At 38.6% G+C, this 21674-nt stretch overlaps 1 protein-coding gene across 15 annotated transcripts in view; it reads right to left on the reverse strand.

Moving 5' to 3' along the window:
* SLC4A7 (solute carrier family 4 member 7) overlaps window positions 1–21674 on the reverse strand; it is a 155589-nt gene that overhangs the window by 43434 nt on the left and 90481 nt on the right. For 8 of the 15 annotated variants that reach the window (XM_034760819.1, XM_034760815.1, XM_034760821.1 and 5 more), the window contains exons 4-7: window positions 19965–20103; window positions 17379–17539; window positions 14517–14705; window positions 9744–10100 (exon numbers count right to left, since the gene is read on the reverse strand). In XM_034760819.1, coding sequence (XP_034616710.1) covers window positions 9744–10100; window positions 14517–14705; window positions 17379–17539; window positions 19965–20103 — 846 coding nt within the window. Of the gene's footprint in view, window positions 1–9743; window positions 10101–10551; window positions 11478–14516; window positions 14706–17378; window positions 17540–19964; window positions 20104–21674 lie in introns of those variants that run through there. The other 7 variants (XM_034760820.1, XM_034760816.1, XM_034760813.1 and 4 more) reach the window with 3 other exon arrangements.

Below are 21674 nucleotides of genomic sequence, written 5' to 3' on the forward strand. Positions count from 1 at the left end.
TGCACTGTAAAAATGATAAAAGAAATAGTATTTTTCAATTCACCTCATACAAGTACTGAAATGCAATCTCTTTATCTTGAAATTGTAACTTACAAATGCAGATTTTTTTTTTTTTTTTGGGTTACCATAACTGTACTCAAAAACAAAACAATGTAAAACTTTAGAGCATACAAGTCCACTCAGTCTTGCATCTTATTCTGCCAATCTCTAACGCTAGGTCTACACTGGGGGGTGGGCGGGTCGGATCTAAGATACGCAACTTCAGCTACGCGAATAGTGTAGCTGAAGTCGGCATATCTTAGGTCGATTTACCTAGCCATGAGGACGGCGGCGAGTTGACCGCTGCCACTCCCCCGTCGACTCCGCTTCCGCCTCTTGCCGCAGTGGAGTTCCGGAGTTGACGGCAGACCGATCGGGGATCGATTTTATCCCATCTACACTAGACACAATAAATTGATCCCCGATAGATCTTGCCTGAAGGTGAGAACAGGGATTCCCATGGCACTTTTGTAGCCAGTGTTGCAAGGTATTTACATGCCAGATATGCTAAACATTCATATGCCCCTTCATGCTTCAGCCATCATTCCAGATGACATGCTTCCACACTGATGATACTCATTAAAAAAAATAGTGTGTCAATTAAATTTGTGACTGTACTCCTTGGGGGGAGCAGTGTCTCTCTCCTGCTCTGTTTTACCCTCACTCTGCATATATTTCATGTTATAGCAGTCTTGGATGATGACCCAGCACATGTTCATGTTAAGAACACTTTAACAGCAGATTTAACAAAACGCAAAAAATGTACCAATGTGAGATTTCTAAAAATAGCTACAGCACTCGACCCAAAGCTTAAGAATCTGAAGTGCCATCCAAAATCTGAGAGGGACGAGGTGTGGAGCATGCTTTTAGAAGTCTTAAAAGAGCAACACTCTGATGCGGAAACTACAGAGCCCAAACCACCAAAAAAGAAAATCAACCTTCTGCTGATGGCATCCAACTCAGATGATGAAAATGAACATGTGTCAGTCTGCACTGCTTTGGATCATTATCAAGCAGAACCCATCATCAGCATGGAAGCATGTCCTCTGGAACGGTGGTTGAAGCATGAAGTGACATATCAATCTTTAGCGCATCTGGCACATAAATATCTTGCAACGCCAGCTACAACAGTGCCATGCAAATACCTATTCTCACTTTCAGGTGACATAGAAAACAAGAAGCAGGCAGCTTTATCTCCTGCAAATTGTAACCAACCTCGTTTGTCTGAGTGATTGGCTGATCAAGAAGTAGGCCTGAGTGGACTTGTAGGCTCTGAAGTTATACATTGTTTTATTTTTGAATGCCTTTTTTGTACATAATTCTACATTTACAAGTTCAACTTTCATGATAAAGAGATTGCACTACAGTACTTGTAAGAGGTGAATTGAAATTTTTTTTTTGCTTACAGTGCAAATATTTGTAATCAAAAATAAATATAAAATGAGCACTGTATACTTTGTATTATTGTAATTGAAATTAATATATTTGAAAATGTAGTAAACATCCAAAACTATTTAAATAAATGGTATTCTATTGTTGTTTAATCGAGCAGTAAATTTTTTTTTAATCGTGCACTTAATCGTGCTTAATTTTTTTAATCGCTTGACAGCCCTAATATTTTAACATATGCTAAACTGAATGAATTAAAGCTGAGCCTTCCCTCTAGGCTTTAACTCAACCATCTTATGCCACACATTAAAGTATACATTGCCCTGCTTATACAACAAACACATTAGAATGCATTAGCTAGTATGTTCTAACATCACACCTTTAAGTCTCAGTCTAGCCAAGGCCTAAGACTTTGACTAAACTAGAAAAAGCTTTGGAGTATAAATAATTCATGTAAGCTAAGCCTGATCTAAACACAACCATTTGCCTATTCAAGACAAGGCCTAAACTCCTTATAAGTTTATCATTTGGCATTTTTACCTGTTTCACTTTTTTTCGGACAGCTGAATTCTAACAATCTGATCCTATATAGCTATTCCAAAGAAGAGTCAGAACCAAAAGTTCTATCACCATTTAGAGATAAGACTGCAATTCTCATTCTTCCATTTTATAAGCATTTAACATATTCTAATAAAATAAAAACAATGATATTAAATAGGCTTTAATTTTCTTTGTGAAACCTATACTGTGCTAGGAATTAACTACTACTATAAATGCCAATCTCAGCCTCCCTTTTGCTCTGCAATATATATTATTCACCAAAAAGGAGATAACCCATAAACCCATCAATCCAATCCATGAATCAGCTACACCACATTTAGTAGAATAAAACTCTCCGTTTTTTAGGGAGGGTTTATAAAACTGAAACAGGGATGCAATATATCTGCTATGCGGAGTAAATAGGAAGTCTACATCTTAGTACATAACAGAAAAAAACAAAACATGTTCAGATAAATACAGAAAGGCCAAATTCATGCCCTCTTCACTTTTTACTCCTAGCACAATAATGTAAAATAATGTAAGAAATGTAAGTTGTGAAAGATGTGCTATTATGTGTCATTTTACATCTGTATTTCAACCATTTCAACAATGCCCCAGTGCAGATTATTCATGGCAAGAGATCAATTAATCCCTAAATCTGAGGATGCATAGCAGAGTAGGAAGAAGGTGGGGGAATAATCTCACAGGCCACACTCCCTTATCCTATCCAGAGTATTTGTAATATGTACATTCTGTGGGTGTTCAGGGTGAGAGCAAGGGACAAAAGTTACTTGGCTGCAACTTTCCCAAGTTCACAAATCTGGTACCCTGAATTTGATCCACTCAGGTCCATACATAAACAGCAACTGTAAATTGCCATTTTGCCCATTTCTCAGTTTTGGCATTAGGATAATATTGATTTTTTTATGATTGAAGCCAGAATTTCTCCAACTGTTTACAGCCCAGGTTCAAAAACTCTTAGTGCTAATATAGAAATCCTTATCCCATTCAAATCCAAAGGATTATTAGCTTTTGCTTTTTCACAATCTTACTAAAATTACAGGTGCAAACTAAATTTTAAAATACTATTAGAAAGATTCCAACATTCTAAAGTTTCAACAAAAATGGAAGCATTTCCATAACATTTTTCATAGTTTTTCCTGCTGTTTTTAAATCAACCAGTGCTAGAAAATACATAATAAAAATAAATTGGCTTCTTGTGGCTTAAGCAACATAATGAAATTATGCTGCATTCACAAATGATATCACAAGCTCAACACTGAAGAGTCCATCAGCACGTCTACATACATTTTCCTATATTTAAAAAAATATTAGTTTGGGCTCAAATGTCTCAAATTATTTGCCGAGGACCAAGTGTTTCTCTTAAGTTTAATTTATATTTTGTGTACAGTAGAACCTCAGTGTTACTAATACCTCAGGAATGGATTAATATTTGTAAGCGTGACATCTGTTGTATCTCATTGGTTATCTTCCAAGTTCTGGATCCTATTTCTCAGACTTTTGATGAGATGAGATGAATTCAACTAACCTCCCTAATGGATCAGGTTTTCCTTCCAGCAACCCATCTTCATTCTCTTTATTTAAATAGTTTAATTCAAAGCTGCAACTTAATTCCTCACATATGTTTAATTTTGAATTATTTGTTTCATGGTTTAAATTGCTCACTTAGGAGTTAGTCTGCACTCCTTACTCAGGCAAGATTTCTTATAGTGGTTTTGTTTTAATGTCAGATTGTAAAAGTACTTTGTAAAAGTAAATCAAAGGTAAAGTAAATGACAATGAGTCTAAGTTATTAATGGGTCTGTGAAGAGGTAGAGCTATGATGCAGCTCAACTATACTTTGACACACTAAACACTCTATATGCTATCTATCTATCTATCTATACACACACACACTCTTATCCAGCCTACAAGACCATCTGGTATTCTGGGGCACACAATCAAAAAAACTGAACAAAAAGCCCTTTTGATATGGCTTCTCAAAAACTGCATCAGACTGTTGAACCAGGTCACTGTCCTGCCTTAAATTGTTTTCCAGCCCCCCTCCATCACCAGAATGAGGGCTTTCTCCCATGCAATCTCCATTTGTGAGGAAACAATTCCTGTCTCTCTTTCCCCCAATCTATTACTCTAGCCCAATAACAGCTCTCCCACATAGAAAACACTTGTCCTTTGTTTTCCGGGCTGTCAGACAGAAAAATTCATTTATCCCCATGCTGGAATATTGAGGGAAACATTGAGCATGCCCAGCCCCTTTCTTGATGTCATCATGAAAAGCAGATTCACCAATTCCACTCTGTGGAAGGGGATTCCTGGTATAGCTAAATAAGGTACTTCCAATGGGGAAGAATCCCACAAAATATGGAGCAGCTTCTATAGAGGTTCCACAGGCTCTGTGACAGAGGCAATTTGAGGTTGGATAAAGCCCTAAATAGTCATTCTTCTATGTCGTCTTACAAAATCCATCTAAAAGAAATATCAAATTATAGTATTTTTTAAAACATTTTCCTTATTCAGACTTCATTCATTATTGGACTTAATTCAGTACTACTCATGGACTGCTGTTGGAAAAAGGAGGTCCCATTTGTTAAAAGAAGAAATCAAGAACCAGATCCGATCTCTGCCTCAGTGAGTGAGAAGAGATCATCTGCCTCAGTGAGTGAGAAGAGATCATCATCAAGTTAAGAAAAGACATACATTGATATCACAGTGTAAACTGGAGCTACTTTAGGCACTGAGTTGGACTCATCTAAATCTTCCATGCTAACTATCCTACCATAAGTGCATGCACGTATATCAAATCCTACATGGTGACTTATTTATTTTTAAAGAGAGTTTAATTCTAGACTTCCTAAAGAAATTAAACATTCAAGATGTCTATAACATTCAAGATGTGTTTTCCTGGCATTATGTAGCCTGTTAAATAAGCAAAGAATTGGGATGAGTTTTTCCAGAAGAAATACTTGTAGGTTTGCAAATATTAAAATTATTTTAGTAAATTATCGGATGCTATGGAATAGCAGGGCAAAGCTATTCTAAATTAGCAAAGTGTTACAATTTATGTTTTTATCAATTAATTAAATTTAAAATAAAATGAATATAGAGCAAAAAACCTTCAAAGCCTCAGAAACAAGGAAATACAAATATTTGCCTGTTCACTTATTTTTGTTGTCCACAGCCATTCATAAGACGTTTACATTCCTCTCTCATTTACCAGCAGAGCCAAAGATGATGATTTTGGTATTTATTTTGATTATTTCTGCCCCCATTCTGTGGAATTCAGTATTCAGTGGTTCCAAAGCATGAATATTTCTGAAACACTGGTTCTCAATTGCCTTTCCATAGGAGAAACACTGATCGTACAAGAAAACTTGAAAAGCTAAACATCAAACTTAAGAAATTAACTGTAATATTTAATTTGTGAAAGAGAATGCTTTGATGCGTGATTGAGTTGTTAGGAGCTAGTGTCTGGACTCCAAAGAACAAATTGAAATGGAAAAAGTCATATTTCTCCACCTTATACACCAACTCACAATGTTGGGGTTATTTCCAACAATTCAATATATATTAAGCTTCTGAATACCCTAGAACAAGGGACAGAAAAACAAAATATCGAACACTAGAAACTACCTCAGGGTACATCTTCTAAAGACTGGCCCACAGAAGGTATATCTAGCTAGTCCATAGAGCTTAGAATGGACATGTAACAGCCAACAAGGTTGTAGCCTTTCATGTCTGTAGAGGGAAAATCTGCACTGCCATGCCCTTCCATAGTGGAATGGGCTCCAATTCCCTTTGGACAATGGAACCCAAAGACAAGAATAGGTTTTCCATTTTTCATTCCATTAACCTCCAATCAAAGTAGTTTTGGAACAAACTGATGAATTAAAAACAGTAACAGTCACCAGGAACAGATGGTATTCATCCAAGAGTTCTGAAGGAATTCAAATATGAAACTGCAGAACTACTAACTGTGGTGTGTAACTTATCACTTGAATCAGCCTCTGTACCAGATGACTTGAGAATAGCTAATTTTTTTTTAAAAGCCTCCAGAGGCAATCCTGGCAATTATAGGCCAGTAAGCATAACATCAGTACAAGGCAATCTGGCTGAAACTATAGTAAAGAACAGAATTCAGACACATAGATGAACACGACTTGTTGGGGAAGTTGGCACAGCTTTTGTAAAGGGAAAACATGTCTCATTGATGTACCAGAATTCTTTAAGGGGGTCAACAAACATTGGACAAGGGTGATCCAGTGCATACAGTGTAGTTGGTCTTTCAGAAAACCTTTGACAAGGTCCCTCACCAAAGGCTCTTAAGCAAAGTGAGCAGTCATGTGATAAGAGGGATGGTCCTCTCATGGATCAGTAACTGGTTAAAAACAGGAAACAAAGGGTAGGAATAAATGACCGGTTTTCACAATGGACAGAGGTAAATAGTGGGGTCACCCAAGGATCTGTACTGGGAACAGTGCTATTCAATATATCCATGAATGATCTGGAAAAAGGGATAAACAGTGAGGTGGCAAAGTTTGCAGATGATTCAAGTTTATTCAAGATAGTTAAGTCCAAAGCTGACTGCAAAGAGTTACAACAGGATCTTACAAAAACTGGGTGACAAGGCAACAAAATGGCAGATGAAATTCAATGTTGATAAATGCAAAATAATGCACACTGGAAAAAATCCCAACTATACATACGAAGTGATGAGGTCTAAATTAGCTGTTACCACTCAAGGAAGATCTTGGGGTTATTGCGGATAGTTCTCTGAAGACATCCACTCAATGTGAAACAGCAGTTAAAAAAGCTAGTAGAACGTTAGGAACCATTAGGAAAGGGATAGATAAGAAGACAAAAAAATATAACACCACTATATAAATCCATGGTATGCCCACACCTTGAATACTACCTAGTTCTAGTTGCCCAACCTAAAAACATTAGAACTGAAAAGAAGTGCAGAGAATGACAAGAAAAATGATTAGGAGCATGGAACAGCTTCCATATGAGGAGAGGTTAAAAACTGGACTGTTCTGCATGGAAAAGAGACGATTGTGGGGGGAGGGGAGATATGATAGGGATCTATAAAATCATGAATGGTGTGGAGAAAGTGAACAAAGTGTCATAACACACAAACCGGGGTCACCCAATGAAATTAATAGGCAGCAGGTTTAAAACAAACAGAAGGAAGTACACGCACAACGCACAGTCAACCTCTGGAACTCATTGCCAAGGGATGTTGGGAAGGCCAAAACTATAACTGGGTTCAAAAAAGAATCAGATAAGTTGATGGAGGACAGGTGCATGGTTATTAGCCAAGATGGTCAGGGACACAACCCCATGCCCTGGGTGTCCCTAAGTCTCTCACTGCCAGATGCTGGGACTGGACAGCAGGAGATGAATCGCTCAATAATTGCCCTGTTCTGTTCATTCCCTCTGAAGCATCTAGCATTGACCATTGTCAGAAAACGGGATACAGGACTAGATTGACCCTTGGTCTGACCCAGAACGGCCATTCTCATGTTCTTAAGAAAGGCTCCAAACCAGTGGTAGCCCATGGAACAAAGTTTGAGAGACTCTTCTTGAGGGCATCTCTATGTTAATATTGGATTTTTGGGGGTCCAGAAAACCAAAGATCCACTTCTAAACAATGGATCAGACAAAAAGAGGTCAGAGTATATACAGCTAGAGGAACTCTGAGACCATCCTCTTCAGATTTCTCCTTTATAAATATGGGGCTATATCTCCTTGAAGCTTAGAATCAATTTAAGATTGACTTGGATTCAGCTGGAGAGCTTTATCTTCACTTGTCTCTCTCTCAGGTTCTACAGTACTGTGTATGGTATTTTGTCTCTCTCGTTAAAGAGATACCAAAGCGAAGGCTGTGGTCTTTAGTGCAGAGCCATTAACCATATCCAGTTTAATGCTGGCAGTCATCCTCCTCCATGAAAAATATAAGATCATCCTTGGATTTGAGGGGGAGAATGATCTTTATATGACCATTCTGCTAATTAAGAGTGTTTTTATATATTAAGGAGGCAGGGGACAAGATTTCCTTTCGTTTATGAAGGGAGGAAAGGCCTTGTTCAGTGACTCAGAGCACTGGTGTTAGGACAGATTTAGCTCTACTTACTCTCTGAAGCTTAATATAATTACTACCCTTAGGTGGAAAAAGAAGAAAAGCAGAAAACCAGGGCACTTGACACTGATTACTCCCTCCACCACATGCCTCTTAACAAACTTCCTGCTCCTTGTTACCCTGAACCTGGGCCTGTATTAGAGATGGATAGATAAGGTTGGCTGGGCCAGGATCACTCACCGGAGACAAAGGGCTTGTGCTAGATAGCCAGTCTGGTTGGAGGATTATATTTGTCTCCCAATTTCTCTTACTGGATAATAAGAAAGAACACCAAGGAGATTGTGCCTGGTCAAATATTTGAGTTACAGCAGTCCAAATCCACACAAATGGAGATCAGTTTCAGAATGGTGCGAATGAGCAGTTTCATGTTTTGAACATTTTCTGTTCTTCCTGTTAAGGTGTTCAGTCATTTTCAAATAAATAAAAATGGAAGGCACTTGGAGGCAAAGAGAAAAGTGACCTCTACAAACAGTTACAAGTTAACTAGAAGAACTGCCAAAATCTTCAGCTTCCAATTGGCTCTAATGCTAAGAAATAATTGAAAAACTCAAATGTTATTAATCGATTTCTGGGATAAAAAACAAACGCTTACTCAACATATTAATGAGGCATTTTCAGAGGAATATTTTTCTCTTATATCCAGTGTTTTTATATGCATTATGCTTTTTACACGAGCTAAATAGCCTCAAAGTGTTTCACAGACCAATAACATAACAGGATCTGCAGCTAACTCTTACTAAGTTTCCTTTAGCTAATTTACAATACTCAGCAAATTTAAAAAAAAACACACACTCTGCCTGTTCCCCCCAACAGTAATTAAGCATCTGACGCTGTGATAATGCACCATTGGAAAATTCACTGGCACCAATTATGGAAATGCTGGATATGCCAGTTTTAAGGTACACTACTTTTGTTCATAACAGTTCTGAGATTTTTATAATATAAACTTAAACTAACACCTAAAAGAAAGTATTTAAAACCCAAATCCATCATGGCACAAAAACACAACTGACTAAATTACTACCTTAACTCTAACTGTAACCCTTGTTCCTTCCTATCCCTACCTTTTCTCATTTCTATCCACATGTTGTAACATGTCTGATTTAGACTATAAATACTTCAGAGCATGTCCCATGTGTTTAAACCACATACCACATTTAAGGACTAAATTAATATCTTCATTTACATGGATTCAAGGTGAGTGAAAGGAAAAGGCCACCATTTTTGACATCTTGCCTATTTAAAAGACAATTTTATTTAAAAATTGCTTATTTTTAAAACAAAAACACATACATTCCTTTTTAATCACACAAATAAAAAAGGTTAAGTATGAAAAATTCTATTTTTCATTGCTTCAAGGAATTAAAATGCAATTATAAATAGGTGAACTTCAACAATGTTTGTGTTAATTTTTTTTAAGAGTAAAAATCTTTGGAATAGATCTATTATGCTAAATAAGAAACAATCACACTTCAGAAGAAATAAAACATGCAGACAGTGGTAATAGTTATAAATAATACTCATTTATGCCCAAGCCATGTGGTCAACATTGCAATGCAAGTGATCCAGATTCAGAGAGCATCACACATGGACAGTTTTAAGTTTGAATAATTGCCTGGTATGTCAATATTATCCTCTGTCTTCTTTTCCTGAACTTCTAAGTCCTCCTCAGGTGGATGGATTATTACTGTGGGAATATCATCACTGGCAGGTGACACCAGCAGTTCCTTGCCCTGAAGCTGACTCGGCTGGGAACTTGTGGTTGCCAGGCGGCCGCTGCTAGGACTGGAGGGTGGTGTGTTTTGAGGGGTAGGTAGTGGGGTTGTACACCTTGAATCTGCCGGGGTTCCAGCTCTTGAAGAAGGAAGAAGGTAATGGAGAAGAAGGGACAAACGTTTTTCTCCTTTCAGGGAAATATTTGAAGCAGAGAGACCTGTTCGCAAAGAGTGGTGGGAGGCTGAAAGGCCTTCCCCTGAGGTAAAACAAATAAATGAAACACAATGAAGTTTACAGCAGGGAAATGGGCTTTTTTTAAAAAGACAAATTATGCATGTACATCACATTCATGCAGGTGAGATAAGAGTTAAGCAAGATGCAAGAGTGAATCAGATTTTTAGATATTAGAAAAGTCAGCAGGTACCTTACTGACAAGTACCAATTAGCACATAATGGGGATTTAGGAGAAAAGGATGTGGTCAGTAACTGCTTAAAAAAGGTCCAGTAAGAATTTAGCATATGATCATAAAATATTGACATCTAAAATAATTTTTTCCACTAAATGTTAAAAAGGAAAAAATCAAGTTCGGATATTACTACATATCATTTTACTGGAAGCTTTTTACTAAACTAAGACATAATGCTACTGTGACAATGTCAGGTCAGGAGATTTTGAAGCATTTGTACCACAAATTAAATATAATTACTTGACCCGCTGTGAGAGATTGTGCAAATCATCTTACTTCTCTATGGCTCAGTCTCCTCATCTGTGAAATGTGGATAATAAAACTCTTTGTAAACCACTACATAAAAGCTTGTAAAGGGAAGGAAGGAAATAGTTAATATTTGATATTTCAGTAAAACTTATTGTTGAGGACAAAGGCAGGCGTCAGGTTTCCAAGCTAAAAATAACCTGCTAAATCTAACCTGAAGGAGAATATCTGAAATCATTGGCACTCACTAACATTTGGTCAGGGACCAAATTTCAATCTAGCAGCACTAAAGGGTGTAGTCCAACTGACACCACTCCTGTCAGTTATTTGTTCATAGCATAAGATGCTATCATATTTAGAGCTGGCCAAAACTTAACATTGACATTTTACAATTCATTTTCATTACATATCAGAATGAAAACACATTTTCAGAATTTTCCATGAAATAGAAGTTCCACGAAGTTTTATTTGGGGGAAAAAAATTCAAAATCTTAATTTAAAAACAAAAAAATGTTTCAAAAATATTTTTACTTTTATAATTTTTGCATTATTTCATTACAGTTTTGTAACAGTGGTGGTGCATGATATGACACCATGTCAAGTCATATCACATCATAATATAACAATATAATATCTGAAATACTCAATTTTTAAAAAAAAATTAAGGGCAGCTGCTACTGAATACAGACTGCAGCAGCCTATTTTATGTTACTCCTTGAGGAATTCTATGCCAAAAAATTGAAAATTCTACAAAATTCTGCATATTTGATTTGTCAAAATAACACTATATAATCATGCCAGTTTCAATTATTGTGGTAATTTATTTCAAAATACCTGTCAGAAACTGTATCTGTAACAATATAGACACAAAAGATTTGCCCAGGAGCAGAGAATTAAAGAAACCCCTACGACAACCCAGTTCCTGTTTCTCTGCCGCCTTTCTCTCCCTCCTCCCTCCCTCCGAGCTCAGCTGCAGAGTGCCCCCTCTCAGCCCAGATACCCACACCCCTTCCCCCACTCCACCCAGAGCCCAGCCCTGGGTCATCACCCAGCTCAGACACTCGACCCTCCCCCCCAAGAGTCCAGCCATTCCAAACACTCCCCCATTCCAAACACTCGCATCCCCTACCCTCCCAGAGCCCAGGAATCCAGCAGGAGAAACAGCCTGATGCTGGGTCCCAAGTTTGTATGGAGTTTCCTGCAGGACGCCTCCTTCCTTCAGGGTGTGCCATGAAATGCAGCTGCCAGGAAACCTTCAGCTACCTCCCCCTTGCAGTGTCTTCTATTTGCGAGCTAGGGAGCTGGGCTCTGCTGGGTCCAGCAGCCACTAGTGGCAACCAGCAGCTCTGCAGCCCATTTCAGTAGCGGAAAAAAGGAAATTCTGCACAGAACATTAATTCTGCACAAATTCTGCATTGCGCAGGTGTACAGAACTTCCCCAGGAGTATTATGTTCTAGATCAAAGTGTCTCCTGCTTGTGCTGTAGTGAAATATACAAGTGTCAAATTATACTCCTCTTCGGTCTCTTATTACAATCTCATTCATCTAGTTAACCTCAGATTTCTCCAAATCTCTCTCAGTCTCTCACCCTTGCCACACAATGTGTCTCTCTTTATCTTCTTGTTTCCCCACTATTCTAAGATGGAGAATAGAGTCACCATCCTTCCCTCAGAGACAAGTTTCTAATGGGTGCCTGTTCTTCCCTACCAGGGAAAACGATTCTAAACAGTTCTCTATCTTCACCCCACCATTTCCCTTGGGAAAGGGGGGTAAAGGAAGAGCATGTCTAGAGAAGACTGACTGCAACTCCCCAATCATACATGAGTTCATGCATAATGACTGGTGTTCCATCTCAGACAGAGCAAGAGTATGATGAATTTTGCTAAAGACCTGGAGGTGAACGCATCTCTCTCATATATATTATACCATCGGGCAGGTACCAAAAAAACACAGATGCATTCAGTATTATCACATGCATATACAATGTATAAGGAGGACCAACATACTGAACAATCCTAAAATTCTTTTGGGGGACGGAGAGGTAGTGTCCACAAGTATACAGGAAAAACTCAAATTTAGAGGATTTACCTGAAGAGTGCATTCTACAGATTGAATTTTATTTAAAATTTCATTTTCAGTATTAAAGATTTGAAATTAGTCTCTAGTGCACTGCTGCTTGGGTAGCAAATTAGACAGCTAAAGCCCAATGTTCTATTTCGCATGTTGTAATTAAGAATCCAATGTAGTCCATAATGTGAAAAGCAGCTTAATTTGTTTTCAAGACCAGGAAGATATCTTACATGGGTATTAAATTCTCTGAATACTATTTTCTAGGGATGCAGATGTATAGATTGGGCATGTGTTACTTAGACTTGGCAAGTTTCAACACACATACTGAACAAAGCATCAGTTATTCATTGCAACTGAAGTCTGCACAATCAGTTCAAAGTTTAAGACCATTTTCTTCCTTTTAGAAACCAAGACATCTGAAACATCCTGGCAAAAAACTGTTTTTAGTATGTGCTGACATCAGATACTGTCCAGTTTTTCTAATCCTAGTGTACATTAGGAAACCAGCTAAAAGATCTCTATGGCACAGATCAAACTCAGCACATACTAGCACTAGAACAACCCAAGTAAGTACATGTTCCAAGGCAGCAGAAATATCACATTTTGCACCAGAATGGTCAAGAACCCAAGTACTTTATTTTAAGGAGAGACATTAATCAGGCTCTGTGATGGGCCCAATACTTCAGTCCTTACTAGGCCAAAGTTCTCAAGTCAACCAGCAAATGTCAAGGCTGATGTGACTGGAAATCCAAAACAGAAGATGGAGAACTCTGGGAGGAAGGCAGAGGCCATAAAGGAAGAATAAAAGGTAAGACAGGCTGTCCTGGAGTGGTAATGTTTGAACTTAGAAACTGAGTACCTGGAAGAAATGCATCAGGATGCCAGAGTGGTCAGAAATTAGTTATCAGCAGGAGACATGGTACATCTTGTGAAGATGTTTTTTACCTACGTTCTACTATACTAAACAAACCTTAACCAGAAGTAGTTTATTATTTTTAATTAAAAAAAAATAAACTCCCTTTTTGGACAACTATACGAAAGCAAAACTCAAGTAAGATGAACACAATTAATACAAAATAAAAATTAAAAGTTTCACTGATCATTAAGACCATGATTAAGTCTCTAAAACAATAAATAAAGGAGACTGAATCAGAAGCTATAATCCGGAAGTCAGACTTCTGGATGCACATGAAGCTTTGCCTGGCTGAGGTAACAGGATGACTTTAAACCTTCCAAAAATATAGAATTAATTGAAGCATATCCTGTGAAAGTGTTATAACCAACAGAAAATATTGCTGGGGTAGAGAAAATGCTGTTTATATACCTCATAACTAGGGCTCTATGTCTGTCCTGAAGGTCGCAGAAGTCACGGATTACGTGACTTTCCGTGACCTTCATGACTTCTGTAGTGGCCAGTGTGGCTGGCCCAGGGACAGCTCCTCCTCCCTTCTTCCCCCCCGTTCCCTGCCCCAGCAGCAGCCCCTCAACAGTGATTCCCCCAAGATTTAGTCAAGTGTATTTATAGTATAAGTCATGGACAGGTCATAGGCCATGAATTTTTGTTGACTGCCGTGACCTGTCCATGACTTACTAAAAATACTCATGACTAAATCATAACCTTATTCATAACAGACAACTAAGCCATACTATAGCATAAATGAAAACAGTAAGTCAAGACATCATAGTGGTTACAAGGAACAAAACAAAACTTTACGCATGCAAAATATAGGTAAATGTCCAAACACCACAAAAGAACCACCACACAACTTTTACATACCAAGGACTCAGAAAATGTATCCACTATTATCTTCTGACTGCTCCCTCCTCTCCCGTGTTAATATATTATTTGTATCAGATTAGAATAAATTAGATGCTACAACTTATCTCACCATTTCGTTCAAGCAAGTGAGGGTCAGAATGTTTCTTGCCTATATCTGCAAAGGACCGAACCAGGGGGATCCGACTGCTGAATTTCTTCTCGTTCTGGTGATGGTGTCTCTTGAGGAGAGCTTCTCTGACATGCTCTCTTATGGACTCATCCAGCTGACCAGAAGCAATCATGTTGTCCAACACCATATCTATCATGAGAAAAATATTAAAATCAAGTCTAAGTTAAATATATGCATTCCCAACACCACCACATTAACTCACATCTGAAAAATCAGTAAAACTAATTCATGAAGAATCTTCAAGTTTATTTTCTTTGGCAAACTGTGCATCTAGATCCACTGAAAAGAAATAGCCAAGAATATTGCGGGCCAACAGTTCCAATCTACGCACTTTGAACAAACGTTTCTTTGAGTCACTAAACAGTATTCTTTCCAAATACACAGCATTTTAAAATACAAGGCCTATAGGAATAAATAGATTGTTAACCACTTAACAAAATATTTATCTTTATTTCAACTTAATACCACCTTCATTACAAAAAGCAGGTGTGTATTCAACGACATGTCAAATGAATACCACTCTTCACTGGAAAGCAGTGCAGTAGCAAAAACTACCACAAGCAAGGGCTTGATGTACGAACTGGATAGAAATCTCTGTATAGCAACATTAATTCTGGAGTTTCCTAATGTCTGAACGCTTGATTTTGAAACTTCAGTGTTCTTCCAACATAGTTTACTATGACTAGCCTAATCCTTCAAATGTCTAACCTTTCTTTTTTTAAGTTGCCCTAAACTTCAAGATTCCTTACTGGGCTTTCCATTTCACATTCTTACAAACAGTGAGGATGACATATAAAGTGTGGCAAAACTGGTCAATTTGCAAAATTTGTGTGGGTTTTTCGATATTTTTAATCACATGAAAATGTATGATCAGCCATGTTTCCAAAATACCTTAGATATAAACTGAGGAATGAAAATCTGCCTATATGGCTGTGTAAAACAGGAACCAGCATTTTCTTTTACTGATTAGTTTAAAGAATCTTGAAAGATTTCTCAGCCAACATCTTAAGTTGCACAAACTCAGTAACACAAGACTTACCTGGAAGAAATTTGTATGAATCTTTTTATATAAAGACCTTTTTGTTACATTTTACCATTTCTAATAATTATATTGAGATCCCTAGTAAGGTTAAGAACTTACATTTATATAGTACCTGTTGTATTAAAAGAGGATATAATGCTTTACAAACAAAATAAACTATGCAGGGATCACTTTATCTACCACAACAATCCAGTCTCCTCTGAAGATAAACACAATTACAGCTTTACAGCACATAACACTACACACAGCAATCTATACTGGTTAAGACAGAAAGTCAAGCATATGTATCTAATTGAAAATGAAAAAGAATTGAGGTAGGCCAAATATAATTACAGAAGACGCTTGGGTTAACACTGTAGCTTTTATAAGAAAGTTCCCTGGGATCTTTAAAATGCCCACAATGTCTGAAATTTTAGTAATATTGTGATGCTTTGATACTTAGATGAAATGAGTCCTGTAATGTTGTTAAAAAAAATTGTCTTTAGGATATTCTATATATGCATCTGTTCCTCTTTCAGAGGAAACAAAGATTAACTAATATATTATTCCTACAGGAAAATCCACTGCCATAGAATATTGCCCTGAAGATCCTATTAAATAAGTCTGTTTTAGCAAATCTAGATTAGACAAGTAGTTCATCTTAAATTTTATTTATTTATACATCTAAACTGTGGAACTCATTGCCACAGGATGTCACTAAGGTCAAAAAAATAGCAAGGTTCAAAAAGGGATTGGACATTTATATAAACAACAAGAATATCCAGCCAGCATTATAATAGATAATGATGATAAAAAAATGGAAGAGATTAAACCTCATGATTCAAAGTTTAAACCAATCTCGAACTACTAGGGATTAATAGGTTTTTTTAACCTTTCTCCAAAGCATCTGGTGCTGACCACTGTCAGAGACAAGAAACTGGACTAGATGGACCACAGGTCTGATCCAGTATGGCAATTCTTGTGAACCTATTTGTGATCTGATATTTCTTGGTCTTCGTTTTATTCATCTAAATCTGCCCAACCAGAATGCCCCTAACACAGGAAATGTTAGGTTTTGTGTGCACGTGTGGGATAGAGTGAGAGTGGCACAGCCAATTTTAAAGGTACATCAAACTTAGATGAAGGATATGAAAGAATGAGCAATGATCTGAACTGCATTGCAATTACAGCTCTGTAAACAGGAACAACCCTCACTCTGTTGTACATACAGTACACACACCACATGCACACAAAATACTTTATAAGCCAAAGTTATTTACATTTCACCTGTAGAGACTAGAAGATGCATTTGTTGTCCAATCAAAGATTAGAATAAAGACAACTTAGGGTATGTCTACACAGAAAGAAAAACCCATGGCTGGCCCGTGCCAGCTGACTTGGACTCGTGGGGCTCAGCCTGCAGAGCTGTTTCACTGTTGTTTAGACTTCCAGGCTTGGGCTGGAACCTGGGCTCTAGGACCCTGTGAGGTGACAGAGGGCTTCAGCCTGGAAGTCTACACAGCAATGAAACAGCCCCACAGTCCAAACCCCAGGTGCCCGACTCAGCTGGCATGGGCCAGCCACAGGTGTCTAGTTACTGTGCAGACATAAACAGTATGTCCCAATGGGACTCCTCATGAGTGAAGTTTGCAGAATCAAATCTTAAAGACAAAGAAAACTGTAATGAATATACAGACTAAATGTAAACTGCTTTTGTGTTTTTAAGTCAAACACTAGTGTAAACTAGCAAAAATTAAATCTTTCAAAAACTTCAAAACAACCTGCTATCTCATCTAGTGTGTTTGCTCTCATGTCCAACATGACTGTCCCATTTAGAATACAGCTTCTCAGTTCAAAGAGACTGTGTAGAGACAGAGTTGCCACATAAGGTTTGCTCCATCGATCACCGCCATCTTCAACATCTTCTTCAAATTTAAGCCACCTGAAATATAAATATATATTATGGAATATGTACAGATTACTACTGAACACACTTTTTTTCTGTCCTTTCAATAGGCTGCAAAACAAAAGCTATATCCACCTGCATATATCATCTTTCATTTCTGCCTATACCCGCCTTTCAGCCCCTGTGCTCCGTACTCAATCCTTCTACCTTAATGCATCCTCGACCCATTCCCACACTTGTCTCTGCTTTTTTTCATGCCACTCCTTATGTCTGAAACAGCCCAGAGCCACAAAAGGATGTAGTTGTCACAACACTGAATGCCCCAATGCCTAACTTCTAGGCGCGTAGAAAATCACTGGAACAACAATGGGATTCACACAGCCTGAGTTTGGTGCCTAGTTTCCCCAAACAATGCTTGAGGAGAAAAAGGGGCCTAAGATTGCAATCCACAAAAGCCAACCTGCTAGGCAGGAAACTGCTTAAGCTAGCCAATGGGAAGTAGTTAGAGCACTCACCTGGGACGTGGGAGACCAAGGGAAGAAAGGATTTGACCAGGAGTCTCCCATCTATCAGTACATTAACCACAGAGCTGTGCAGTATTCTCATGTGGGGCCCCCCTCTATCTCTCCTGTTGAAACTTTTCCATTTTGGATAAGTAGTCATGGAGCAGGTGGACTGGACCCTGGGTCTTCCAGTCACCAGATGGGTGCCCTGATCATCACAATAGTCACTCATTCTCATCTCTCTCTCTCTCTCTCTCTCTCTCTCATCTTTTTCTAAAAAGTGAAACTGCTTCAATAGGAGAGACTGGGGGAGACCCACATCAGAATTCCCCATAGCCCTGTGATTAGGGTCTTCCACATCCCAGTGCTCTAACCACTGGGCTAACAGTTATAAAGGAGGCACTACCACCAGCTGAATTCAGAATGGGGCACAATGTGGTAGGCAAACTCAGAGCACACTACTGGATCAGGTCCCACAGTAAAGAGAGATGGGGGAATGAATACTTATGTATTCTGCTTTATTGATCATGCTGGGGTTTAGGTGTGAGACAGTCACCCAGGCACCTAGAGTGAAGCACCAGTATGCATACCCAGAGGTGGAAACTTAGGTGCCTATGGGCTGGTCTTCACTACCCATCCGGATCAGCAGTAGAAAATCGATCTCTCAGGGATCGATTTATCGCGTCTCGTCAGGACGCGATAATCAATCCCCGAATCGACGCGCGTACTCCACCAGCCCAGGTAGGAGTAAGCGCCATCGACGGGGTAGCCGCGGCAGTCCATTTGCTGCCATCCTCACAGCAGGGTAAGTCGGACCAGATACGTCGAATTCAGCTACGCTATCTGTGTAGCTGAATTTGCGTATCTGAAATCAATTCCCCCCACCCCCGTAGTGTAGATGTAGCCTTAGGAAATTTCACCCTGAAAATTTAAGTGCCAAGTGAGTTTAGATACTTATAGGGCTAAGCAGCAGCAGAGCAGGGGTTTTGTGGATTGCAGAAGCACCTAAATCCAGGTGCCTAAGTACCTCTGTGAATCTGGCCCAACATCCCTCTGCCCAGATACCAAGCATGATCAACCAAGACTAAGCATTCCCACACTCAGTTAATCTTTTAACTATATGATTTGTATCCATCAAACATAGACTGTAGGCTTTTGGAGTCAGAAACATGTCGAAAATATTTAGTTTATAAATCACTATGCATATCTATGGTACTATACTAATAAATGATACATAAACTGTTAAAGTTACTTAAACTGCAAAGTCAAGCACTCAAAAGTTAGGAAATGCCAGATTTACAGATGCCCATGCAATCTTAGTTCTGCCTCTTGGGTGTCCAAACTGTGCATTGTGGAAAAGATAGTATGTGATCATGTAATTAAAGATATCAGATACAGAAGACTATCACAATGCATATGCACAAGGAGGGGGCAATTAAGGTTGCACAGGGCAACCATAAATCTGGCATATGCTAACTTTCAAGTACTTGACTTTGCAACCTAATTCACATTCTTTTAATGTAGTTTAGTATGTGTTATTACCTAGCTTGTGGTTGTTTTGTTTCTTGAAGGAAAAATAAATTAGTATCAATGACTTCCCTTCCTTCCATTTTTGTTAACTTTCTGTCACAGCAAAAATAATACTACATAACTAGAACATCTGTATTCACTGTCAGTTACACCTATACTGTTTGCAATGCTACATTTAATCAACTTTAGGAAATAAAGTCAGCACAGCAACAATAAAGACCTTCAAAAAATTTTCTCCAGCGGTCTGGGTATATTTTCAATGATGAGCTCAGAGAATCAGACTTTCAGTTTTCATTAGTGTTAATGTTAATTGGGAGGTAAATTTCCTCCTCCTTGACTTGAAAATTCTAACCTAAAATTGATTTCTGAGGACAAGTAAACAAGATCAGTGGAAAAGATTACATGAAACAGATCTATGTTTGGTTCACCTGGCAGTTTCTTTCCATTCATATTCTTCCCCATCCTTGAAGTACAGTTCATCCATTTCAGTGAAGAGATCATGAGGAATGTGTTCTTCATCATCATCCTCAGTACCCAGGATAAACTGCACTCGTTGGGATGGGGTGTCTTGTTGGGGGGAAAAAAATAGTTTAGAAGGTAATACTGCTATTGAAATGTTAACACCTTGCAATAATTAAAACGTTATCCTCCCTCTCATAGCTGGAAACATGGAGTGTTGAAAATCTCTCATCAGAAGAAGATGGGAATAGTTTAAAAGCCAAATACAGTTTTCCTATAATGGGTTTCTGAAAACAAAAGGAGGAGGAGGAAAATAAAGCTACTTCTATACTCTAGTTAACATGAGCGGGGCCGGCGGCCGGGACCCCGGCTGACAGGAGACGGCGGACGGAACCCCAGACTGGCGGCTGGCTGAGCCGCTCAGCCCACCACCGGTCTGGGGTTCTGTCCGCCGGTGTAGTGTATTAAATTTCTCCCTGTAGGAATGTGCTACTTGCAGAGCACCAAGACTGGCAGCCGTAAGTAGCACATTCCTACGGGGAGAAATTTAATACACTACACCTGGGTAGGGAAGGCTGTGCTTCCTCAAACAGCCCGCCCCCTAGCAGCCCCCTCCCACTTCCTGCTCCCTGACTGCCCCCCTCAACCTCTGGCCCATCCAACCCCCCCTTGTCCCCTGACCACCCCCTCCTGGGACCCCCCCGCCTCCTGACTGCCCTCCTCAGAACCCCCAAACCATCCAACCCCCTCTGCTCCTTGTCTCCTGACCGCCCTCTCCCGGAACCCCCCACTCCTATCCGCTCCCCTGGGACCCCACCCCACATCCAAGCGCCCCTGCTCCCTGTCCCTGACTGCCCCGACCCCAGCCACACCCCCAACAGACCCCGGGACTCCCACGCCTATCCAACCAGTCCTGTTCCCCGTCCCCTTACCATGCCGCTCAGAGCATCAGGACTGGCAGCCGTAAGTAGTACACCTAGGGGAGCAATTTAATACACTACACCTGGCCCCGCTCAGCCCACTGACCGTCTGGAGTTCTCAAAATATGTTCTCGTACCCCTTATCAAAAATTGCACTACAATTAGCTTAAAAACTTGAAAACTTAAAAACTCTGTATATTACAGTAATCGTTAAAAAATTTATAATGTTAATAACATCACACTCATTGATTGATATAACCATTAAAATCTGCTGATTTATAACTAAATAGAGCCATTATAATAGATTTGGTGTATCTTTTTGCTACCTAGGATGATACACTATACCTATATAGATTTATTTAAGCAATTATATAGCTTAATATTTTTATTAATTTTACATTTTAGTACATTAGAAAATGGTGAAAGATATATGGCTTATTTATCAGATAGTTAACTTATTGCTCATGACTTGTGTCAAGTTGCATTAGGATGGTAATGGGAATTTAATTAAATACACTGAAGTTAGATGTTTTTCCCTTGATTCATTCTTTACATAGAAAAGCAGCTTTTAACTCAAAGTTTTTGAGAGAGTCATGGATTCAACATATTTATTATTTAAATATTTTAAGAAATTATAATAAATTTAATACAAAATATGCTAAGGCCTAAATTCAGATTTCAATTTTAACAGGTTTATTTTTAAAAAGAAAAAAACAATAAAATAAAAAAATCAAATTTAAATAAAAAAATACATAGTGT

This window comes from Trachemys scripta, chromosome 2, assembly GCF_013100865.1.
Source record: "Trachemys scripta elegans isolate TJP31775 chromosome 2, CAS_Tse_1.0, whole genome shotgun sequence".
Classification (NCBI taxonomy): domain Eukaryota; kingdom Metazoa; phylum Chordata; order Testudines; family Emydidae; genus Trachemys; species Trachemys scripta.